Source organism: Sorex araneus, chromosome 5 (assembly GCF_027595985.1).
Source record: "Sorex araneus isolate mSorAra2 chromosome 5, mSorAra2.pri, whole genome shotgun sequence".
NCBI lineage: Eukaryota > Metazoa > Chordata > Mammalia > Eulipotyphla > Soricidae > Sorex > Sorex araneus.
This window is the reverse complement of record NC_073306.1, coordinates 132,257,887-132,282,719: the sequence shown is the minus strand read 5'-3', so window position 1 is coordinate 132,282,719 and position 24,833 is coordinate 132,257,887. Positions and strand designations below refer to the sequence as shown.

The window sequence follows — 24,833 nt, the reverse complement described above, 5'->3', positions numbered from 1 at the left end:
CGAGGGGCAGAGGCCGTCAGTCCTTCTGGGACCTCCCCCAGCCAACGGACCGACGAGTGGCTCTGCGCTGTGCCACCGCGTACCCCCCCCTCCCGTGAACGGCCTCTGCAGGAGGCGGGGAGGCCCCGGTCTCAGGAGTCAGGGCTTGCGGTGCGGGAGTTGAACCCGGGTCCTTGGCCGCTGAGCTCGGCTCTGGTTCTGGGCTCCAACATCCGTGACCCCCAGGGTGGGCTGGGGGCTGACCCCGCGTCCTGACATGCTCCCGGCACCTATGTGGGCGCCCCTGCACCCCGGTGCGGTACCTGCCAAGGGGCTCAGGACAGCTTCACCCCTGCAGGCCTGGGGCGCTGCGGGAAAGGTCCCCACAGCTGCGCGGCCACACTCGGGCCCCGCCCAGTACCAGGTGCAGCCGCCCCAGGGCACGGGAGGTGGCCGGGCCGCGGGGAGACCGTGTCCCTCTTCCCTTCTGCTGGGGCTGCCCAGTGAGGGCCGCGACAGGCCGGTGGAGGCCGGGGCGGGGGGGGGGGTGGGGGCCGTGACCACTGACCGGGGCCAGGGCCGGGGCCCTCGGCGGGAAGCGCCGGACACGCAGGGGCCCGCGGCTGGGCGGAGCTCACCATCTTCTCCGTCTTGCTGAGGTTCACGTCCTTCCGGCTGCGGCGCCGTGCCCGGGCGTCCTCGATGTCCACCAGGCGGATGAGCGGCATGGTGCCCCCGCCCAGCAGCAGGATGGTGAAGAGCACGATGACGATGGTCGTGGTGCCGACCAGCTGCCGCTTCTCCATGGGCTCCAGGTCCAGGTGCAGGCTCAGCGCGTAGGGGATGGCGCCCCGCAGGCCTGGGGGGGCAGGCGAGAGATGCGCCTGGGCGGGGGGCCGCTGCCCTGGGACCGCCCCAGGGACCCGCTGGCCATAGGGCAAAGGCACCAAGAACCCAGCGGAGCCTGCTGGGGAGTGCCACCCGTGTGCTCGGAGTGACTCCGCTCACCTGCAGCTTCTCTGGCCAGCCTCGAGCGCTGTGTGTGTGTGTGTGTGTGTGTGTGTGTGTGTGTGTGTGTGTGTGTGTGTGTGTGTGTGTGTGTGTGTGTGTGTGTGTGTGTGTGTGTGTGTGTGTGTGTGTGTGTGTGTGTGTGTGTGTGTGTGTGTGTTTCTCTGGCCAGAGCCTCGTGATGCACAGGGGTTACTCCTAACTCTGCATTCAGGAATTACTCCTGGCGGTCCTGGGGGACCATGTGGGATGCTGGGAATCGAACCCGGGTTGGCTACATGCAAGGCGAACGCCCTCCCTGCTACGCTATCGCTCCAGCCCCTCAAGCCCCAGTACTGCTTCAGTTTAGAAAATAAACGAGCGAGGGCCTGGGGCAGCCTTTGACTCGTGCACGGAGAGTCCTGGGTCCGAGCCCCTGAAACGTGAGGACAAAGCCCAGCGCGTGCTGTGGGCCACGCAGAAAGCGGACAGGAGGGGGGTCCTGGCTCTGCTGCGGGCCCCAGCTCTCCTCTGCCCTGCAGCCTCCGAGAGCCCTGGGCCCCAGCAAGCAGCCAGCGTGCCCCGCACCAGCTGCCACTGCTCAGGGCCCGGCCCCAGCTGCCACGGTCGCCAGGTGCCCGTCACTGACCACCAGTTGCCAGATGCCCGTTCCGGCCCGGCCCGGCCCCCAGGTGCCATCACCGCTGTCACCGCTGCACTCACCGCTGAACCACATGATGAACATCATCTTGGGCGTGATCTTGTGGTCACGGAAGAAGTTCAGCAGGTAGGAGAGAGGGAAGATGTTCACTGCTCGGCCGAACAGCACCAGCACCTGGAAGGCAACGCGCTGCGTCTCAGGACCCTCGGGCTGCTCAGCACGGAGGCGCTGGCCTTGCGTGCGCCCCGCCCGCCCCCGTTCTATCCCCTGCACCACCCTGGGGTCCCCCCGCCGCACTGCCAGGACCACCCCGACTGCCGAGCCAGGAGTAGGCCCTGAGCATCGCTGGGTGTGGCCCCAAAAGACCAAAACCAAAAGGCGAGAGAAAGAACCCTGGGGCTGCGCGGCTGAGGCAGGGGTGGGTGGGGGGGGGCCGGCCGGGGGACCAACGCGGGACACGCAGGCCTGGTCACGACAGCGGAGCGGAAAGGGGTGCCAGGGGCCTCACCAGGGCCCCGGGGACTCATTTAGGTCGACCGTGTCCTCCAGGCAGCCCTCGGGGACCAGGCGCTAATCATCCCCCTGGACTAGCCTCGGGGGAGGCACAGGCTCCCCTTCTCGGGTGCGGGGGGGGGGGCACCTGTGCTCCTACCTGCTCTCGCCTCAGTCGGGGGGGGTGCAGGTACTTGCTCGGCATGCAGGAGCCCAAGGTTTGGCCCCCAGCACCACACAGCCCCCGGAGCACTGTGCCAGGAGTGGCCCGAAGCACTCTGGCTCTGCCCCTGCTCTCTGCCCCTCCAATCATCCACGGGCTGGCTCCAGAACGCCGTCCGGACCACGTGCCCGGCCTCTAGCCGGTGTCGCGCTGTGGCCTGGGGCCGCCCGTCTCAGGAGCCGCCTGCGTCACCGTCAGCCTCACCGCAGACAGCACCGGGCGGGTGCACGCGCGACCCGGACGCTGACCTCACTCCCTCTGACCAGCAGCCACCTCTGACCTCGGCCAGGTCCCCATTCAGGCCTGGGGGGCACCGCCTGCCCCCGCCGCCTCCGCCCTGGCCCTGGCACAGGCTGCCCGGCCCCGTCACATGGCAGGCGAGGTGCCGCTGACCGAGCTCCCTGCGATGGCCCTGGGGACAGGTGCCACCATGTCCGTTTTAGAGACAAAACTGTGACAAAGAGTGGACTGAGTGTCCCGTCCAGGGGAGCCCACGCAGGCCGGCCGGCACCCACTGACCCATCTGCTGCACTCTGATGGGGGGGGAACCAAGTGGCCCGTCAGGCTCTCGCGGGCTTCTTCCCCGATTGCCCTGAAACCCAACCCTGCACCCCTGCACTGTGCCTCAGGCCGACCCCATGGGTGGGTCACTGAGGTGACGTCAGCGGCGCCTGTCCCAGAGCCTGGGGCCAGTGGGTGGGCAGTGGGGTGGGAGAAGCGCCTTTCCTTCCCCGGAATGATAATCAGGCGTGTGTCCCAGCGGCGGGGGCTCTGGGGGCGACACCGGAAGGGGGGCGGGAGGAGGAAGCAGGGACCCCAATGGCTGCGAGTGCTCAGGGGTCCTGCACTTCTTCCGACCCCTCCCCCACACTCCTCCAGTCCCGCCAAGGGCCGGTTCTACCATCCTGCAAACGGTGAAACGCCACCTGCGCTTTGATGGCAGGAGGTCTGTTTGGTTCGGGGGCCACACCTGTGGTGCTCGGGGCTGACTCCTGGCTCTGTGCTCAGGGACCGCCCCTGGCGAGGTGCCGGGGATGGAACCTGGTTGGTGCCCGCAAGGCAAACGCCCTCCCGCTGTGCTCTGGCTCCGCCCCAGCCTCCCAGACCAAGGGCAATGCTGATTCCCAGGTCCCTTGCCGAGGCAACCGCCGTGCTGAGTCCTCTGAATGGATCTGGGGGTGGGGGAGAGGGTCTGGTGACCTTTAAACAGCTGCCCAAGGTCATGGGCATCAGTGGACATTAGAAGGGCCACAGCAAGAGGCCCCGGGAGCATCAGACATTATCCAGGAAAAGAGGAAGAACACGGCCTGGCTCCTAGTGGCACAGGCTGCACGGCCCGTTCCTGTCTCTCTCTCCGCATCATATTTTCACCCGCCGTTACCAACTGCACAGGTGAGACCCGCCCCCCCCCCCATTTTCTTTGCCACCAGATGTAAAATTACACCCACATGCACTTTGTCAAAGGAGACTGACGTTCAGGTCACTGAACGTGAGGGATTCAGCACAGACCCCTCTCCAGGGACCCCGCCCGCAGCCCCGCCCTGCCTCCATCCACTGTGTGTTCGTGACAAAAGAAACTTTCAACAGAAGAACGTCTATGTAGCTGTTGACTCAAACAGTTAACAGTTACATACATGAATCTGAAACATGTGGTCACTGATCTACAAAGGAGTGATTAAATTAAAACAAAGAAACAAACAAGGAAAATACTTACTATGCACCAGATGACAAAGGAAATTTCAAACTTGTGAGGGAAACTAAAAATGGACAGGCCAAGAAATGCAAACACACATGTTTCTGAAACAGACCAGAGAGCGCGTTATTCACCCGGCAGCCTCGACCGCGAAGCAGGCGACACGGGGCGGGCGCGGCGGCAGGGCGCTCGGCTCGCTCCCCGCTCCCGGCACTGCCCCGCCCAGCGCTGGCCCTCACCCCCCACTGGGGCCCTCTCCCTCTCTCCGCGCCCACAGGGGCAGGACGCGCTACGCGACTCTCCCGGGGGACCAGGGCTGGGGGCAAAGGCATGAGTCTGTCCTTCTGCCGGAGACTGTACCCAGCGAGGGTCCGGACAGAGACCCCTGCTGGCGAGAAAGGGCCCTTTGTTGCCTTCCCAGCGGGGCTGCTGTCGGACCCCTGGCTTCCACTGCCGGCTCGAACCCTCGGGATGGGCAGGAAGACGCGTTTCCGACTTTTGGCTCCATCCCCTGAGACAAAAAAGGGTCTGGCCTCCACTCTGGACAAGTGGTCACTTGTGTCTCCAGAAAAAAGAAAAACGAAACAAAAAGCAACCTTGTAAGTGAACGTCACTCCCTGGCACACAGGTGGCCGGTACGAGACTGCGCTGGGCTGCCGGCCGGGCCCTCCTGGCCGCCCCTGAGAGCCGCTGCCTCCTGTGACGCTTGAGTCCCCACCCCTTTCCTCCGCTTCCGACCCGGTCAATGTCTTGGCGCAGCTCCAGGCCTGGGTCAGGCCCGGCCCAGGGTCCCCCCTGCACCCTCACCTCGATGGCCGGGCCGGGTGCGGGCACTCGAGTTCTTGCTGGTGTTGCCCTGCCACGCTGCCCCTGCGGGGTCCTCCCAGGGACACCAGAGACTGTGCCCTTTCCTCTGCCCTGCCCAGCCCCATGCCAAGGCGACAGGCGCAGGAAGGGGCCGGGGCGCGTGGGGAGCCCTTCTGGGCCGGGGGTAGGCTCAGGCCCGCGTGGAAGGCTGTGCGGGCCCTAACGAGCTCGGGGCTCTGGGGGACGAGGACTTTAAAATGGGGTTGACGCGGCTGGGATGCCGGAAGACGCTGAGGACACAAAGGGGCGGGCACGGCCGGGGGCGGCTGTCCAGGTGCCAACATGCCTGTCCCTGCCAGGTCTGAGCCAGGGCGGGGGTCTGGGCACCGGGGGGGCGCATGTTGGGGGAGGCCCGGGCACAGCACATGGGCTCTTGCACGCGGCCAGGCCGGGTTCCACTCTGGCACCCCTCACACTCCCGGAGCACCGCCAGGAGTAAACCCCGAGTGCAGAGCCAGGTCCGACCCCTGGCCCCGGACCACTGCTGGGGGTGGCCCCCAAACAACAAGAAAAAACACCAGTGGCTGGAGCACAGCGGGGAGGGCGTTTGCCTTGCACACGGCCGACCCGGGTTCGGTTCCCAGCATCCCATAGGGTCCCCCAAGCACTGCCAGGAGTAATTCCTGAGTGCAGAGTCAGGAACTCCTGAGCATCGCCAGGTGTGGCCCAAAAAGAAAAGAAAAAAAAAAGAAAAAGAAAAAACACCAAGAGAGGAAATTGAAGGACACGCCCCCAGCAGGGCCTCCCTCCCGGCCATCCCCGTGACGCAGGGGCGAGCGCACTGTTCGGGGGACGGTCCACTGCCCCACGCCGAGGCCCGGGGTGGGCGAGCTGGAAAGCGCCCAGTTTCCAACCTCTGTGACTCGAGAGTTCCCCACTCTGCCCCGAGTCTGCCCTGGGCTGCCTGTGGGGGAAGCGCCCCTCTGAGACCCCTCCAGGTCAGGGCCCCGAATGTTCGCCAGGAGGAGCTGCCCGTCACGCTGGGTCCTCCCCGAGTGGGTGTCCCCCGGCCCCCTGTGGAGCACGAGACCGGGGGCTACTCACCGCACAGGAAGGCCACGGTGCGAAGCGTCTGCTGCATGAGGATCTGGGTGACGGGGGACAGGTTGTGGTGCGTGTAGTGGGACATCACGATGCCAGAGAACAGGATGGCCATGATGCCTGGGGGGGCAGCGCAGGCCGAGTCAGGCCGGGCCCGACCCCCGGCAGCCCCACCCCACCAGCCCACCCCAAAAACCTCTTCCAGGAAGCCAATGCGCGTCTCCCAGGTGTCCCGACACCCCTAGCGGGGGCGGGCAGAGAGGAAGCAAGGCCGCGGGCTGGGGGCGCACTCGGACACGGGTTTCTGGGGAGCAGGGTCTCCCCTGGACAGGACGGGCACTCGGGAGGCAGAGGGAAAGGGAGGGGTGAGGAGCCTCGGGGAGACCACACCCCAGGCTACAGCGGGGTGCAGAGGCCGCGTCCAACCAGAGCCAGTGACGGGGTCAGTCGCTCCCTGCAGAGGCAGCAGACAGACCCCGCGGCTCCGGGAGAGACGCTGGTCGCAACCAACCGCCCGGAAGTGGCAGGTTCCCCGTGAGCTCTGTGGATTGCCAGTTCTTTCGCAACCCGGCTATGAATGTTTATTTCATCTGGGGGGGTGACACCCAGTGATGTTCCGGGCCTATTCCTGGCTCTGTGCTCAGGCATCACACCCTCGGGCCTGGGGGGGCCTCTGGGGTGTCGGGATGGAACCCTGGTGGGCCGTGTGCAAGGCAAGTGCCCTACCCGCTGTCCTATCGCTCCAGCCCCTGCAGTATGGAAGTTTATCTTCAAAATGTAATAGCAGAGGCCTGGTTCAACGGGCGACAGGGCAAGGCCTGGCTTCCATCCTCAGGACCAGAGGGAACCCAGACCGAAAACAAACACACCCCACTGGGGCCAGAGAGATGGCCCAGTGGGCAGGGCAGGAGCGAGCGGGTGTGCACACGCCCCAACCGAGCCAAAGGAACAAGAAAAGAAAAACAGCTCAACACAGCGAGGCTAGAGCCAAATGATGCTTCTCCAGGCCGGGGTGGGGGAGGATCCGAAGGCAGACCCAGGAGGGGAGGAAGTGATGCGGAAATGATCTGATCTAAGATTAAAAGTCTGCAGAAGGGCCCGGCAGGCGGAGAGCCCCAGGGGAAGTGACCCGAGTCCTCCCCGAGTCCACCAAGTCCCAGTGTGAGGCGACAGCGTCACTGGTGGGAAGAACTCGGCTCAGGGGGTCATTAAAGGGCCCGGGGGACGCCTACTCTGCCCTGGAGACGCAATTGCCCGGAAGAAGCTGTGGTGCCAGGAAGAAGCATCTGTTCCCCGGGACGGCGTCAACCTGAGCTCAACTACTGGCTCAGGGGAAAGCCTGGCCCGGCAGGGGGCCTGGTCATCAGCCGTAGGGGAGGTGCGGGTGTGTGCACGGGTGCGGGTGCGGAGTCTGTGTTCCCAGCAGGGCCCAGGCGACATCCTCTGCTCCTGGTGCCTCTGCGCCCGCCCATCCCGTCAGGCGGGCCAGCAACCTCAGAAAGCTCCAGCAGCCCCCGGCACCCTCTCTGCAGGGCCGGGGAAGCCCCCCGACAGGCGGGCAGCACAGCCGTGGCCTGCGGTTCAAACAGGAACCCGCCGGCAAGGCAAGAGCCAGAAAAGATGATGCAGACAAAGAGACAAGGGAACGTCACCGGCAGAAGCAGCTGTGACGGCGGGGCCATGGTTACAGGCTGGCGATGCGGCAGGCAGGCTCGGGACCGAGTGTGAGCGGGAGGGAAACGGAAGGGAGAGACGGCTGAGGGGACTGTGCGGACACAGGTCAGGAGTGGAACCACACTGAGGCCACGGAGACAGGACAGTGGGGAGGGGCTTGCCCAGCCAGGGATGGCCTCAAACAACACCCCCCAACACACACACACCCTGCTTTGCACAAGGCAACCTGGGCTCAACCCCTGAGACCCCGGGAATAGCCTCAAACAACACCGCCCCAACACACACACACACACACACACACACACACACACACACACACACACACACCTGCTTTGCACAAGGCAACCTAGGCTCAACCCCTGAGACCCCATCTGGCCCCCGGAGCCCCGCCAGAGGGCTGAGTCAGCCCTGAGCACAGGTGGGGATAGCCCAAGTCTCCTTCCCAAATAAAATATTTTTAAAGTGTAAGAATTTAAAGAATTTACCAAATTTGATGAAAGTTACGGACTCATAAGCCATGAGTTCAAAACGCAACAGACACGCCAGCAGGGCCCCGAGAGAGCCACGTTAGGTACCTGGGACGCCGACGGCGGCACTGCGGGTCGGGCCGCGCGAGGGCCGAGCCAACTCAAGAAGGTGCAGTGGGGCGTGCACCCTGGCCTGGCCTCCTGGAGACACGCAGCCATTTCTGACGGTCCAACACACCCTCGAACCCAGCACCACACCCCTGCACACTTGTCCACAGTAAAGAGAGAGACTGGCTGCAATGACAGTCCAGCGGGGAGGGCACTTGCTCTGCACGTGGCCGGCCCGGGCTTAATCTCCGGCATCCCAGAGGGTTCCCCGAGCCCCACCGGGGCGACTCCTGAGTGCAGAGCAGAGCCAGGAGTCGGCCCTGAGCATCACCAGGTGTGACCCAAAAAACAAAGCGGAAGTGGGAGGCGGGTCCCCAGAGCCGCACCGCAGCTTCAGTCTCAGAGGCCGAAGCCTGCCACTGTGGTCGCGGAAGGCCCCGGCGATCCGGGATGGCCCCGGTGACCCAGGATGGCCCCGTCCCTGAGGCCTGCACTGGGGGAGGGCGGGGCTAGAGGCGGGGGTTTGGGACGGCGAGGCGAGAGTCAAGGGCAGGGCGTCCCTCCACAGCGACACTCCACGAGTGCTGGCCCCACTCACCGGAGAGCGAGATGCCCTCGGCCAGCCCGTAGGGGAGGTAGGCGAAGATGATCATCATGCCGAACTCCAGCGAGGGCGTCTTCCGGAGGTCGATGTGCTTCAGGACCTGAGCGGCTGTCGTCAAGGACACAAACCCACAGGCTGTGACACGCGACCTCGGGAGGCTTCCGGTGACAACCCAGAGTGTCCCGAGGCAACCGCGGAAAAGGCTTCAATTCTTTTTGGGTCCCACCCAGCGATGCTCAGGGGTCACTCCTGGCTCTGCACTCAGGAATCACTCCTGGCGGTGCTGGGGGACCCTCTGGGATGCAGGGATTGAACCCGGGTCGGCCGCGTGCAAGGCAAACGCCCTACCCGCTGTGCTGTCGCTCTGGCCTGCGACTGAGTTCTGTCCAGAGAAAAGGTGGGTCCGGAGGAGGGGGCAGGCTGACCTCGGCTCAGTCCCTCACAGCACAGAAAGTTACTCTCCCACCCTGTTTCCACGCACAGATCTGGGAGTGGCCCCCAAGGACCTCCCTTTGTTGGCCGACAAAGGGAGATCGGACAGAGCACTGAGCTCCGGGGGCCAAACCTGTAGGCACAGAGAATCAGCCGGAGCTGCCAGAAGGGCAGAACCCGGGCGGCTCCAAGGCGGCAGCGCAGCCCCCACGCCTGGCCACAGCCACAGCCTCAGCCTCCGCAGGGACCCTGAGTGGTACCGCCAGGCTCCGTGTCCTGGGAAACCTCTCTCTCCTGGCCTGGAGGCCTAGGGTCTGAGGTGGGGGTCCCCAAGATTCACCTCGTGCCTCCGAGGGGCCCCTGAACTCTAGCTGACCCGGCTTCACCCCGTGGGTGCTCTCTCTGTATTTTTTTTTTTTTTGCTTTTTGGGTCACACCCGGCGATGCACAGGGGTTACTCCTGGCTCTGCACTCATGAATTACTCCTGGCGGTGCTCGGGGGACCACATGGGATGCTGGGAATCGAACCCGGATCAGCTGCGTGCAAGGCAAATGCCCTCCCCACTGTGCTATCGCTCCAGCCCCCCGTCTTTGTATCTTTATGGCAAAGCTGGGTAGGTCGGGCAGAGCCGACCTTCCCGGCTCAGAGGTGCCCCGAGAAGCTGTCAGACGCCCCCCGGCTTTCAGCTTCGGGGGCGGGATTGGAGGGAAACCCCGGACAGGGTGGTGGTGGACACGCAGGGCCCGGCCGAGATGCATCCGTCTGGGGGCCGGCGGCTGAGGCCGGCTGGCCAGCTCACGGCCTGTGTGAAGCGGACAGGCCTTTCGAGAGCAGCGAGGTGCCACCAGCCCCGCCAACACGCCCCCCTCCTCCCTGGCTGCCAAGCCACAAAGAGCGCGCCAGGAAGTTATCTGGAGCCAAGTCTGGAAGTTTCTTTCCAGCCCTTCTGGAAAAACCCTTTCAGCAGGCAAAGACGGGCTCAGTTTGGGCCTTCCAGAGAAAATGCAGTTTCCGGACCGTGTAAAGCCAGGCAGGCAGCGAGGAGAGAAGACATCGTGCCCGGCGTTCTGCCTCGGGCAGCCCGAGCCCAGAGCAGAGTGCCGGTGACACCGCTGCCATTGGTGGTGGGGGGGGGGACCCGGCCAGCAGGTCTCGGGGCGCTTCCCAGGCTGGGGCCCGGGAGACCATGAGGGTCAGGAATCAGATCCAGCAGGCCTCAGCCCTCCCGGCCGCCTTCCTGACTGTTGGGGGAGGGGGGACAGAGGTGGTCAGGGCCCTGGGGCCGCTCCCAGGGATGCTTAGAGAGCTGGGCCAGACGTCAGTGCCTGACGCAGGGGAGGGGACAGGTGTGCCCGCACTCCCTCTGCTGAAATGTCTCTCCAGCCCCCTATGCGGGGGACAGCCTTGGTTTGGGGGTGCACCCAGCAATGCTCAGGGGGGCCCGTATCAGGTGCCAGGGGTCGAACCCGGGTGGGCTGCATGCGAGGGCCAGAGCCGTCCCCGCTGTGCTGTCGCTCTGGCCTCCCACACGTGATCTTTATGCTCAGAAAAGATGAGACCCTGAGTTTTACATGTTCAAGTTAACCCTCTGCCAGGACGGACGGCGCAGCCATCAGGGCACCTGCCTCGCTCGCGGCCGAGCCTGGCTCCGCCCCCGCACTGCAGGGGGCCCGCCGAGCACTGCCAAGAGGGACCCCTGAGCACCGCCAGGTCCACAGTTCCTCAAACCAAAAGAAACAAAACAAAAATCAATGGGGGGGGAGTTTAAATTCCCGAAAAAGTATCCCTCAAAGTAAACTCGGCGTCAGAATCTCCCAGTGAAACCCTCGGTGGCGAGCAGCCCGGGGGGAGGGGGGGAGCGGGCGTGCAGGCTGGCGCGGGCCGGCGGGCGGGGAAGGATATCAGCGCCGAGATGAGGCCTGTGAAGGTGCCCAGTGCAGCGGAGCCGAAGAACATCTTGAGGAAGTAGCCGAGGGCCTGCAGGAACGTCTGCCACCCGCTGACGTCGGACGTGTTCTTCCTCGTCAGGCCTTCGGCCGTGCTGGGAGGGGAAAGCCACCCCGAGGGGCGTTCAGGGGGTCACGGCGTTCGCTCAGAACTCGGGCCGTGTTTCCTGCTGGACATTGCCCCGCCTCTCGCTCCGGGCCCTGTTCTCATCTGGGGGGCAGAGCACGCGCCCGGTGCTCAGGGGCCCCCCGGCCCTCACAGCATCAGGGAACGGCGAGGGCGGCTGGGCGCGGGGTGCGAGGACACGCGGGCTGGGTGTCCACGCAGGGGAAGAGCCAATCCGTGGGGGAGCGAGGGGAGGCTCCGAGGGCAGCAGGAGGGCGGGAGGGGCAGGCAGCAGGCCCCGAGAGCCTTGGGGGGCTTGGGTGCTAATAAGGGCCAGCAGGGGGGCCCTGGGGTGGGCTTGTGCCTCAACCCCTGTCCTGCCCTACGGCCAGCCTGGGGATGGGCATTTCATGGTGTGTGCGTGTGGTGTGTTTGTGCACGGATGTGCCGTGTGTACGTGTGTGTGTGTTTGTGCGCGTGTGTGGCATGCATGTGTGTTGTGTGTATCCGGGGGAGTGTGGTTTGCATGTGTATGTGCTACTGGCGTGGCGTAGGAGCAGAATGCACTGAGGGAAGTGTCCCCGGCAGCAGCTGAGGGGTGGGTCTGGGGGCGTCACTGAGGAAACAGGGGGAGGCTGCTCCTTTCACAGAGAAGTATGTCAGGATGACACACTTCGCTAGTCGCCACGCAGGAGTGGTGGGGACTGAATTCTGCCACTGAGCCCCCACCTGGGCTGGGGCAGGGCTACTCCTTGCTCTGTGCTCAGGGGCTGCTCCTAGTGGTTCTTGGGGGGCAAAGGGGGGATCAGCCTGCTGATCTTCCTCTCCGCTCCCTACGGTATTTTGTTTGGGGGCCACACCCAGTGATGCTCAGGGCCGACTCGTGGCTCTGCACTCAGGGATCACTCCCAGTGGGCTCGGGGGGATATAGGGGGTGACGGGGCTGGCTGCATGCAAGGAGCACCTGACCCGCCGTACTTGCTCCAGACTGATCCCTACAGCCTTTGATCGCTCAGCGCCTGTCAATCTGAACTAAAGTGGCAAGACCACGAACACGTGCAAAGGTCCTGCGGGGTCCTGCGGGTCCTTCCCCAAAGTGCTTCAGGGAGGGAAGTCACTGGGAACAGAGCGCTACCCTCAGCTGCTGTCTGGACGAGAAACCGGGAAGAGTCTGTCCTGAAAGGCCGGTTCCCGCCTCCTCGGCGCCCCGAACCCCGACAGGCTTACTTGGTCAGGACAATGGAGACGGCGTCGTTGAGGATGCTCTCCCCGAAGACCAGCATGTTGAGCACGGGGTCCACGTGCAGGGCGTTGAAGATGGCGATGGTGGCCACTGGGTCCACGGCGGAGATGAGGGACCCGAAGGCAAAGCTGCGGGGAGGGAGGGGGCTCTGGAGCACGCCCGGCCCGGCCCCTCTGGAGTTGCCGCACGGGTGAGGCTGCTGCGGGGAGCCGGCACCTGCTGGGGGCCACGTTTGGGGTGGGGGCTGGGACAGGCCCCCTTTAAAGGGGCCCCGGGGACGGGCTGGTTCCTGCAATGAGAACCAGCTGGGACGTGGCGTGGGCCCGCGGCGGGGGAAGATCTTTCCTCAGACCCTCGGAGACCTCTCGGCCCTCAGACCTGTGGTGCCCGAGGGGCTCCCTGACGGCCCAGGAGCCCCGGGCTCTGGCCTCTGCTCCGCCCTGTCACCTGTCACCACGCGGCCCTCCCCAAACGCCACTCGGGTCTGCTCGGAAAGTGCCCGAGCCGACCCAACTCAGGTGCTTGGGGGATGGTGGGGGGGCGGCAGAGCCCCCCAGGGCTGCCCCCCCCCCCGACCCCCGGGCACGGCCCTCACCCCCGTGCCTGTGCGGGCTCACCCGGCTACAGTGAGAGCAGCTGCCACTCCCAGGCACACGCTGACGAGCACAACGGCGCGGAGCAGCCAGGCCGTGACCTGACGGTGACTCACGCCGGAGAGTGCCGGGGGCAGGGGCTCGGCCCGGCTCAGACAGCGACACCCGGACTAACTGCCCACCGCCGGCTGGGCAGGGAGAAGGAGCGCCTTGGGCCGAGGGCTGCATGCCAGGGCTCAGGCAGCTCGGCCCGGACGCGGGGGCAGCGGCAACATGGGGCAGAGGTGAGGGGGGGCCGGCGGGGCTGCCCGAGCCCCAGGGCAGCGGGGCAGGGCGCAGGGTGAGAGCACTGGCCGGAGGCAGGACTGGTCAGCATGGCCTGGAGCTGGCCCGCTGGGTTCCGAGAACGTGAGGCCCCCGAGGCTGGCCTGGCTCCACAGGGAGGGGTCTCCGGCCCCCCCAGACCACACGGGCCCTGAGGGCTGCCTGAAACACGAGCCGGACACCCCGGGTCCCCGAGGCGCATGCGTGGCTAGCAGGCGGGAGGAGGCTGCCAGGTGGGGGCAGTGCCCAGCCTGCTGGGCATCGGGGCGCGGGCAGCCTGGCCCCTCGCCACCTGCATCTCTGTTTGATCATGGTTTGGGGAGCACGGCCGGCGGGGCTCAGGGACGCTGGCAGGGCCGGCCTGGACCTGTCACGGGAGTGGCTCTCCGGGGAAGCCGGAAACCTGGCAACAGCGTGGCCCTGGGGGAGCGTCAGGGCTGGAATGTGGGGCCGCCCTGTCGTGGGCAGGGGGCCTCTCTTTGCACCCACAGGCGCTCGCTTCCGCCTCCTGCCCAGCTGTGGACGGCGCAGGACGGCGACCACTGGTTTGCACTGCCCAACTAGCCAGCAGCAGAAGCCTCAGGGCTTATGTGGGGTGAGGCGGGTGGGGCAGGGCCGACGGGAGTCGGTCACCATGACAAAGGCCCCTGGAAAAACTCCAGTTCCAGGGAGGGAGGGGAGGCGGGCACACATGCTGTCCGTCTGTCCGTCCATCTGTCCATCCGAGCAAACAGCAAGGCCGCAGCGGGGCTGGGCTTCCCGGCCTGCACCCGCTCTCGGGAGACACCCCTGCCTTCCGAGCCGGCCAGGCCGAGGACGGGCCTTCCTGCAGGTGCGCTGGACTCGGCAGGTGGAGGAGGGGCGGCCTGCCTTGTCCCCACGCCCCCTCGCACCCGACCCCGAACCGTTCCCTGATCAGGAAGCGCTTTTCAAGGTGGCCAGGGAGAATGAGCCCGAGGGGGGGGTCTCAAGAGTGAAAAGGACAGTGGCGCAGGGAGGGGCTGGGGGCAGCGAGGGGCCGAGCACTGACTGACGACCACACGCTCCCAGAAACCGATCATTTCAATCAGCCAGGCGCCCGCACAAGATGCTCCGAGTCCCGCCCCATGACTCAGACTCATTCACACGAGTGGACGGAGCGGGTCTGTGGCAGAGAGCGAGTGGGAGCGCGGAGAGGGGCACCCCAGCGGGAACCGCCCCCCCCCCCAGGCGTTGCGGCAGGGAAGATTACCTGTCTGTCATGTTGAGCTTAGAGATGACATCAGCCTGCAAAGTAAGACACAGACACACAAAGCCCTAGAGGACCCGGCACCTCGAGGCGCCCACCAGCAGGCAGCTCCTGACCGGCACGGACACGCCTCTCAGCCCACCCCACAGGGAAGCGGAGGAAGCTCTTTTGTCCTTTTTTGGCTTTTTGGGGGCCACACCCAGCGATGCTCAGGGCTTACTCCCGACTGCACTAGGGAATCACCCCTGGTGGTGCTCAGGGGACCCTATGGGATGCTGGGAATCGAACCCGGGTCAGCTGCGTGCCAGGCAAACGCCCTCCCTGCTGCGCTACCGCTCCAGCCCCGTGAAGAAAACTCTTAATTGAGACCGCAGAGAATGGGAAAGAAAAGCCACATTGACTGAGCCAGAGTCTTCCTCTCTCAGATTTCTCGCCGTCTCAAAACTGCAAGAGCAGAGCCCAGGCGGCCTGAGGGGTTTACCTGGGGGGTCACTGAGGCAGAGTGAGAAGCACTGACATAGGCTTTTGCTATCAAAAGTCGTGAACTCACAGAGGGGTGCCTCCTGTCAGTCCCTGAGATGCCCGAACCCCAAACTCCGCCTCTGGAAGAGGGAGGGGAAAAGGCGGAGGGACACTGGGGGCAGACAAGGTCAAGGTCACGGGCATGACACCACTGGGGACACCGGGACTGGCCAACCATGGTGGAAAATCAAAATCCCAAGGATGACATTTTCTTGGAACCGACTCAACTCATTCAAAAGCACCTTCGGGGCTGGAGCGATAGCACAGCGGGGAGGGCGTTTGCCCAGTACGTGACAAACGTGTGACCCAAAAAGAAAAAAAAAAAGCCAATACTTTTGGTGCCAGGAGAGGCTCCCTTAGTTCCAGGGGCTCCAGAGGACAGTGGACAGTGGGGGCCCGGCCAGCCCCTTCCAGGGGACCCACATCCCCCTCTGTGTACCCACTCTAGGAGGGTAAGATTTTTGAAATTTTTTCCCCCAATAATGTTTATCTTACCTGACCCAGAAAATAAATTCCTCCACCTACTACAAAAGCAGAAATTGCTGTCCCGAAAACGGCAAACAGGGTGATAGACCCAATATTCTGGAAGAAGTTACCCTGCGTGAAAGAGAGAGAGAGATGAGAAAAGCCAGTCCCAGAGGGCAGAGTGGCCGCCTGGGTCTCCATCGCCGGTGCCCCAAATGGTCCCCAGGAGACACTTCTTTTAAATTTTTTTTTTTTTTTTTTTTTTTTTTGCTTTTGGGTCACACCTGACGATGCTCAGGGGTTCCTCCTGGCTCTGCACTCAGGAATTACCCCTGGTGGTGCTTGGGGGACCATGTGGGATGCTGGGAATCGAACCCAGGTCGGCCGTGTGCAAGGCAAACACCCTCCCCACTGTGCTGTCGCTCCAGCCCCAAGGAGTCACTCTCGAGTGCGGAGAAGCAAGTGCTGGCAGTGGGACACGAAGCCCAGCCCTGGCCCTCCCGTGCCCGAGTCTCTCCCGCCCCGCTCGCCCCAGCCCTGGCCCCGCACCTAACACGGGCAACGCTCCCGGCTTCTCTGACTCCACGGCTAAAGACAATCAGACGCTGCCTCAGCCGACCCTGACGCCCGCTTGGAATGCAGCTGGCAGGATGAGAGAGGGAGAGAGGGGGAGAAACAGAGGGAAAAGAGAGAGGGAGAGAAACAGGAGAGAGAGAGAGAGAGAGAGACAGACAGACAGAGGAAAGAGAAAAAGGGAGAGAGGGAGAGAGGGAAAGAGCATGAGGGAGAGAGGAAGAGGGAGAGACAGAGGAGAGAGGGGGAGGGAGGGAAAGGGGAGGGGAGAGAGCTCGACAGGCCCGGTGTGAGGGGGCTGGGGTCACCATCCCCCCACACTGTCGGTGGCCCCGGCACTCTGGCTCTGGCCCCTCTCACATTTTTCTATCAAGTTTCATTCAATAGAAACTACCGTGCTTCAGCGAAACACTACTCCTAGTATGAATGATGACGGTAATAGAAAGTGTGAATAAGCAGCACCCCCACTTATTTAACGCGGGCGGTGGTCTCTGCACACACCCCTCCACCTGGTGTGAACCCTGAAGCCGCCTGGGAGACAGGTTTCTGGGGTGTCCAGGGTGCAGGCCTGCTCGGTTCTCGTCTCCCGGGAAAGGCTGCCTAGGAGGCTGAATCTCAGTCCTTCACATTTTCATCATTTTCACGTCAGTCACGGAAGAACTGTGTGCCGCTGACATTTTAGGACACGTTCATCTGTGCTTCTGAAGTTTATCCTATGACCTTTGCTGGGACTCGCGCGGAAGCACACAGGAAGCTGGTGTGACGTGAAAAGCTCCGTCCAGAGAGGCCAGGAATGCGAGGGCCCAGTGAAGAATGGGGCCAGGGCCGGGGTCCTGCTCCCCAGGCCTGGGAAGACTGGGGCAGGACGGGCCCCCCCGGCCCGCAGCAGAAGCAGGGAGGGCAGGGAGGGCCTGGCAGCGGAGCTGGGCGGGCCCGGAAGAGAGCTGTGTGGGCCAGAGGCTGGGGCGTGTGCCCCATATCCAACACCTACACTTGCCCCGTGGTCAGCAGGACCGGTCAGTGTGCCGCCCGGGCTTGCAGTCACTCTGGCATATTCCTGGGCAAAGCCCCACGGAAGAGCCAGTTCAGGATACGCAACCACGGGTCACACGTCCGTTCCCCTCCCCAAGGCGGGATGCACAGACCAGCTCCCCGGCCCCCAGGAATTCCCACCAGCACTTCCCCCTCGGCTGCAGGCACCGCCCAGCGGTCAAGGGCCCCCTCACAGAGGTGGGCACCAGCCAGCAGCGGGGCGGCCGCGGGGGCCAAGAGCGCCGTCTCACCTTGTGCAATGAGTAGCCGGACTCAAATATGATAGGCGGAAGCAACAGGAGGAAAAACATGTTCGGACGAAACATTTCTTCTTCCTGGAAACGGAGAACAGATGTTTTCAGAGACAAGGGGCGCGGGCAGGTCAGCAGCGAAGAGCCCCTGCGACCCAGGGCCCTGGGCCGGCCCTGTGGGAACACGGCGGCACTGAAGTGACTGGCTTTGGCTGATAAGGGAGCCACGCGCACGGAGAGGCAAACAACACCCCCGGCTCCCCCCATAACACCTGAGTTGGAAAATGTAGCGTACAGTCTGATTCCTTGTCAGAATGTCGATCCAAATGAATGACTAAACGTTTCCTAACGAACGCCCACCTGTTACCATGAAGTCTAAGGCTGCATTCTAAACAGGCCCATGTAACGTTACCAGGCCTGGCCTAACCGAAGGGAACAGAGGAGCAAGACGGTGGACACTGCAGGGGCAGCTGGGAGCAGTCAGGAGCGGAGCCCCTGTGCCTCAAGGCCACAGGAGGGCACTGCCCCACCGACAGCAGGGGCTGGAGGGACGCACTGTCCAGGGGCACGGAGACTGTGCCAGGCACTCAGCCGTGAGAGCAGAGCCAGCGACGTCCCCAAAGTTAAGAATAATCGGAGCTAGAGCGATAGACCGTAGGGCGTTTGCCTGGCACGTGGCCGACCTGGGTTCGATTCCCAGCATCCCATACGGTCCCCTGAGCGCAGCTAGGAGTAATTCCTGAGTGCATGAGCCAGGAGTAACCCCCTGAGCATCGCCAGGTGTGACCCAAAAAACAAAGTTAAGAATAATAAATATAATGGGGGCCAGAGAGACAGTATTTGGGGCGCTCATGTGGCCACAACCTGGGTTAGATCCCTGGCATCCCATAGGGTCCCCTGAGCCCAGCCAGGGGTGATTCCTGAGTGCAGAGCCAGGAGCAACTTCAAGCACTGCTGGTGTGACCCCAAACACCAAAACACAAAAAAATTATTTTAAAGAAAAAAACCGATAGAAGGGCCAGTGAGATCATACAGAGGGGTCAGCACTTCCTGCCTCACCTGAGCCCGACCCCAGCTCACATAGTCCTGTGAGCACTTGCCAGGAGTGCTCCCTGAACACAGTAAGTCCTGAGCACCGCCGGTGACTCAAGAACAAAAAACAAACAGAAAAGAACCAATAAGGCCTGTGGTTATGGAAAGAGAGAAGCAGGAAACGCACTCGTCCCACACAGGGTCCCCTGGGCGCCACCAGGAGTGACCCTGAGGACAGGACCCCGAGTAAGCCCTGAGCACCACCGGGTATAGCCTGGAAACCAAGACATACACACAACCCCCAAGAAACTCAAACCTCCAATTAAGCTCACAAGGAACAGGTGAGCAAACCTACCTTCCAATTTGCCAGTTTTTTAAATTCTATGAATTTTATAACTGCCCCCATGAGAATACCTGAAAGAGAAAATACAAAGTTTCACAGAAACGTGAGATGTTAAAAAGATCAGATTTATTATTCTAGAGAAACAATGTTACTATGTCTCTCAATGGCCGTCACGGGGTTTCCCTGGGCGTCCCCCGAGGGGCTCACTGGCCTCTCTGGCAAACACAGCCTCCACGTCACCCCAAATCCGGGGAGACAGGGCTCTACAGGGCCACAGGTGAGTGTGGCAGAAGGGTCAGGAGTCAGGCAGAAGCTCCCAGGCGACACCCGCCCAGCTGCGCCTCCCCCGGTCTCCAGGGGGAGCCCGCGCTCACCTTCTGGGACACAGGCAAAGCCCCTGGGAGAGACGAGAGCAAAGGCTGGGCGGCGGGGAGGGTTCCCAGGTCTGCACCCAGGCCTGCCTGCGAGGGCGCCACTGCTTTGGGGCGTGGCCCCGCAGCAGCACACAAAACCCAAACTAAATATGGGGCGGGAGCCACAGGAAGGTAAGGAGCTGGCCTGGCACACGGCTTGATCCCCAGAATGCCATATGGTCCCCCAATCCCGCCATGAGTGATCCCTGAGGCTGCCCGGGTTCGATTCCCAGCATCCCATATGGTCCCCTGAGGACCTCCAGGAGAAATTCCTGAGTGCAGAGCCTGGAGTAACCCCTGTGCATCACCAGGTGTGACCCGAAAAAAAGGGCGTGATCCCTGGGTGCAAAGTCAGGTGCAAACCCTGAACACCATCAAGGGTGACTCAAAACCAAACCAAACCAGAAACTAACCACTTTAGAGATTCAGGAAGCAGAAACGGGGAGTGACTTCTGGGGTGGAGAAAGTGTCCTGGGAGAGAGTGACAATGGTTGTATAACCACACACTTAAAATTCTGAAGCTTGGGGCTGGAGTGATAGTACAGCGGGTAGGGCGTTTGCCTTGCACACGGCCGACCCGGGTTCGATTTCCAGCATCCCATATGGTCCCCTGAGCACCGCCAGGAGTGATTCCTGAGTGCATGAGCCAGGAGTGACCCCTGAGCATCGCTGGGTGTGACCCCAAAATAAAAATTCTGAAGCTCATGACATAGAAATTATATTTTAATCTTTTTAATTGTTTTTGTTTTGTTCCGGGGGTGGGGGGAGCGGTGTTGGTAGTGGTGGCCACCCAGAGGTGCTCAGGGCTTACTCTTGGCTCTGTGCTCAGGGATCACTGCTGGCAGTGTTCGGGGGACTTTATGAGGTGCTAGGGATCAGTCTGGGGTCGCCCACATATACCTTAACCTTTGCACACTCCCTCCAGCCAGTTTTAATCTTTTAAACTTTGGGGCCACCCCAGTGGTGTGGGAGGCTGCCCCTGGCTCAGAGCCTGGGCCCTGCTCCCCACAGTTCTGGAAAGGAAGACTGGACAGTGCAGGCCAGTGCAGAGACCAGCACGCACCCTGAGGCCAGCAGCGGGCTCACAACACCCCGAGTCTGTCCACACACCAGGGGACACGATCCATCGGACTCTGCCGCCTCCGTGTCATGCACCATCAGCCCAAGACCACCCAGTGCCTGATTTCCCCCACCCCCCTCAAAGACTCTTGCTTTATGAACAAAGCAGTGTCTGTGGCTGGGGACCCCCTCCTGGCCAGCACTGGGCAGTACAGATCAGCTGCCCGGCGTGGTGAGACTCGGGAGTGACCACACTCGGCCTTACTCCAGGGGCCCGTCTCCGCTTAAGGAAGTTCTGTTTCCTTGGCCTGAAATGAGGCCCAGTGGGTTGAGAAACTTCAGGCCCTGTCTCCTCCACGGGAGCACTGTGAGGGCCCGAGAGAGCTTGGGGGGGGGGGCTGGAGTGCGGACTTGGCCTGGTGGAGGCCAGGGTTCGATCCGAGGGCCAGCGGGGGTGACGCCTACGCAGTTCTCCTTCCTCTCTCAAAATTTAGATCATATCAGCAAAACCCAAAATAAACGCATGAAATTACAACTGAAAAGTGTTTGCATGGCCAAAGAAACTTGGGATAGATTCTGAAAAGATGCCTTGCTGGCCCCCAGTGAGAGGCCAGCGGGGAGGGCGCTTGCCTTGCATGCGGCTGACCCGAGTTCAATCCCCGGCAACCCATTCGCTCCCCTGAGCACCATCAAGAGTGATTCCTGAGTGCAGAGACAGGAATAACCTCTGAGCATCTCAGGTGTGGCCTCCAAATGAAAGCAGAAAAAGAAAAAGCAAAGATACTTTGCTGAAGGGGGAAAATTTTACACACAGTATCAGATAAGGGGCCTGAGCGATAGTACAGTGGGGAGGGCATTTGCCTTGCATGCAGCTGACCTGGGTTTGATCCCGGCACCCTATATGGTTCCCCGAGCACCGCCAGGAGTGATTCCTGAGTACAGAGCCAGGAGTGATGCCTGAGTATGCCAGGTGTGACCCAAAATGCCACTGTCACTGTCACTGTCATCCCATTGCTCATTGATTTGCTGGAGTGGGCACCAGTAACGTCTCCATTGTGAAACTTGTTATTACTGTTTTTGGCACATTGAATATGCCACAGTGAGCTTGCCAGGCTCTGCCTACTCTTGGTAGCTTGCCGGGCTCTCCGAGAGGGGCGGAGGAATCAAACCCGGGTGGGCCGAGTGCAAGGCAAACGCCCTACCCGCTGCGCTATCGCTCCAGTCCCAAAATGAAAAAACAAAACAACAACAACAACAACAAAAAACCCAAGAACCCAACAACAACAACAACAAAAAAAACCCCAAAAGACCAGATAAAAGGCTAACACCCAAGATATATAAAGCACAAGCAAAACTAAACAACAAAATAGTCAATAACTCCATCAAAAAAACAGGGAAAGGAGATGAACACTTTCCCGAAGAATTCCTACCTGGGTGGCCAGCAGGCAGATGGGCAAGTCCTTGTCAGCCCTGGCAATTACGGAAACGCAAATCAAAACAACCACCAAGTCTCGTCTCAGGCCAAACGTCTGAAAACGGGACAGATCCAAAGGCCAAAGCGACCAGTACTGGCAGAGATACACTGAACAAGGAGCCCTCGGCCCCCTGAGGGGGACCCGCATGACCCCAGGCTCCCTGGGCACAGAACAACGGGAACAACCGCCTCGGAAGACTCCCAGCACAGGACGCTCACACAGCGCTTGGCACAGCGGCAAGGCCGTAGGGACAGCCCCGAGGTCCAAGGACACACGCATGGAGAAGGAAGCCCCGGGGGTCTGTCTACACGATGGGCAGTGGTGTCACTCCAGGGAGAGACGAGGGCTTGCAGCTGGCGGACGGGGTGGGAGCGGGACGCTCCGTGCGTGCGAGTGAAGGAAGCCGGAGGAAGAGGGTCGCACCCGAGGACGGTGCTCAGCGAGCAGGCCGGGGGCACGTCCCCTCTGAGCCATGTCTCCAAACAGAGGCCGCAGGCCCTCCCGTGCCTGGACGCAGGAGTCTGGAAGGATCATTAGTCTGACGGACCTTTTGGCTGATCTGACAACTAGCTTTGGCCTCTGCCTCTAACTATCAGGAAACAGCTATTTCTGCTTTTCTAATGAAAAGGATTAAGGCATCTAAGACTTGAGGGTAATTACCCACTGGGCATCTGAAGCTGTATCAGCATGAAGTCAGTCAGACTGGAAGCAGCGGCAGTTGCAATCGGGAGTTTCTCTCCCTGTTAAAGAACTGCCCTTACGAGCCAGACTGGAGAGATAATACAGTGGGGAGGGGGCGCGAGCCTTGCACGTGGCTGACGGGGGTTCGATCCTGGCACCCCATGTGGTTTCCTGAGCCTTGTCAGGAGTGGTCCCAGAGCACAGAGCCAGCAAGCCCTGAACACTGCCAAAGGGGAGGTCCAAACCCCAACCCCAACCGTAGGGCCTGGAGTGCCCGCTTGGGTCTGGGATGCTGGGGCACCAGGGGTACCGGAAGCAGCCTGAGGAGCGCCAGCCAGATTCCCTGACACTGGGAAGTCAGATTCGCAGCCCCAGCCTGGACCCTGCCTCCCGCCAACGTGACTCTGCTCCGGACCAGCAGAGTGGGCAGGAAAGGGATCTCACTCCCACTGTTCCTAGGTTTTTTTGTTTTTTTTTTTTTTCTTTTTGGGTCACACCTGGCAATGCACAGGAGTCATTCCTGGCTCATGCACTCAGGAATTATCCCTGGCGGTGCTCAAGGGACCATATGGGATGCTGGGATTCGAACCCGGGTCGGCCACATGCAAAGCAAATGCCCGACCCGCTGTGCTATCGCTCCAGGCCCCTGTTCCTAGGTTTTAACCCAAACACAAGCGGTGAATCAGCACTCAGGACCAGTGAAAATAAACATGGATGTAACTCATGCCATGGAAAGAATAACAAAAAGAAAAATTTTAACATGATATAAAAACAGTGAAATTGTTAAGGATTTTTTTCCTATGCAGCTGTTTATACAAAAAACAAGGTTAATGTTTTCAAAAAGGCTCAAATTCCATAAAGTTTAGAAAGTATCTGAAAGCTCTTAACAGGGACCAGAGAAATATCTGGAGAACTTCAGGGCACGGGCTGGGGTGAGGCTCCAGCGGCAGAGCCTGGGCACAGCAGGGGCCTGGTACCCGCGAGTGTGGATGTGCCGCAGGGCCCAGGAAGGCAGAGAGCGGTTCATTCAAAGACCCCCACACTCAAGAACCTCCTTACTAAAGGATCACAAGGACCCCTGCACTCAAGGATCACTCAAGGACCCCCACACTCAAGGATTCCCACACTGAAGGATCACAAGGATCCCTGCACTAAAGGATCACAAGGATCCCCACACTCAAGGATCACAAGGATCCCTGCACTCAAGGATCACAAGGATCCCCGCACTCAAGGATCACAAGGATCCCCGCACTCAAGGATCACAAGGATCCCTGCACTCAAGGATCACAAGGATCCCTGCACTAAAGGATCACAAGGATCCCTGCACTAAAGGATCATCACAAGGATCCCCGCATTCAAGGATCACAAGGATCCCCGCACTCAAGGATCACAAGGATCCCTTCACTCAAGGATCACAAGGATCCCTGCACTAAACGATCATCACAAGGATCCCCGCACTCAAGGATCACAAGGATCCCCACACTCAAGGATCACAAGGATCCCTGCACTTAAGGATCACAAGGATCCCTGCAGTCAAGGATCACTCGAGGATTCCCTGCACTCAAGGATCACTCGAGGATTCCCAGCACTCAAGGATCCGGCACTCAAGGATCAAGCACAGTGAGCACAGCCCCAGGGCCCGGAAAGCTCTGTGGAACAGAGGCGATAATAAGGAAACCTTAATCTCATCAGCAGGCAAGTGCAAACTGGTAAAGCAATTTCCATAGTATGAGCTGAGGGAGGCTCTGGCTGGCGTGGTTACTTATCTTGCCGGGAGCGTCCCACCCACAGCGTCATCTTGGTTTTAATAGGGCAGTGAAGTAAGCGGCCCGCTTCTTCCTTCCCTAACCACTTCAATGAACTGCTGTGAGCTCAGACCTGCTCTAAGTAGAGGCTAATTGTTTTCCCAGTTAACGGCCGGGAAACAAAGGAGGTGGAAGGGGTCCGAGGTCGGCCGGGGCCTCTGGCCAGGGTGTGGGGAGAGGGGCCTCGGAGCTGAAGCAGGGGCTGCCTCTTCGGCCCGGCACGCCAGCACCTCGTGGACTGGGCCATGGCCGGAAGCAAAGCACACACCGATGGTTTCCACCTTGCTACCCCTGCAGACGCGCCGCAGCCTGGGCCCGGGGAGGACCACTGCTCAGAGAGGTCACTCTCAGCCGCCGGAGCTGCCCCAGGCCCAGAGACGGCTGCACCCGCGGGCCCCTCAGAAGGAACAAAGGCGGCACCGCCGGGCTCACCCAGAGCAGGAGCCAGTGGCTGGAGGAAAACCCTGTAAACCAACTTCGCCGAAGCCAAAGGCACCTTCTCCACTTAGGAAT

General features: G+C 61.7%; 1 protein-coding gene across 1 annotated transcript in view; it reads right to left on the bottom strand.

The window, feature by feature from the left end:
* The window catches only part of SLC9A8 (solute carrier family 9 member A8), a 42,620-nt gene that overhangs the window by 3,212 nt on the left and 14,575 nt on the right, over positions 1-24,833 (bottom strand). The window contains exons 4-14 of the mRNA XM_055139177.1: positions 18,900-18,958; positions 17,513-17,596; positions 15,687-15,788; positions 14,673-14,707; positions 12,509-12,652; positions 11,133-11,270; positions 8,791-8,897; positions 5,947-6,063; positions 4,057-4,139; positions 1,690-1,801; positions 618-838 (exon numbers count right to left, since the gene is read on the bottom strand). Coding sequence (XP_054995152.1) covers positions 618-838; positions 1,690-1,801; positions 4,057-4,139; positions 5,947-6,063; positions 8,791-8,897; positions 11,133-11,270; positions 12,509-12,652; positions 14,673-14,707; positions 15,687-15,788; positions 17,513-17,596; positions 18,900-18,958 — 1,202 coding nt within the window. The remainder of the gene's footprint in view (positions 1-617; positions 839-1,689; positions 1,802-4,056; positions 4,140-5,946; positions 6,064-8,790; positions 8,898-11,132; positions 11,271-12,508; positions 12,653-14,672; positions 14,708-15,686; positions 15,789-17,512; positions 17,597-18,899; positions 18,959-24,833) is intronic.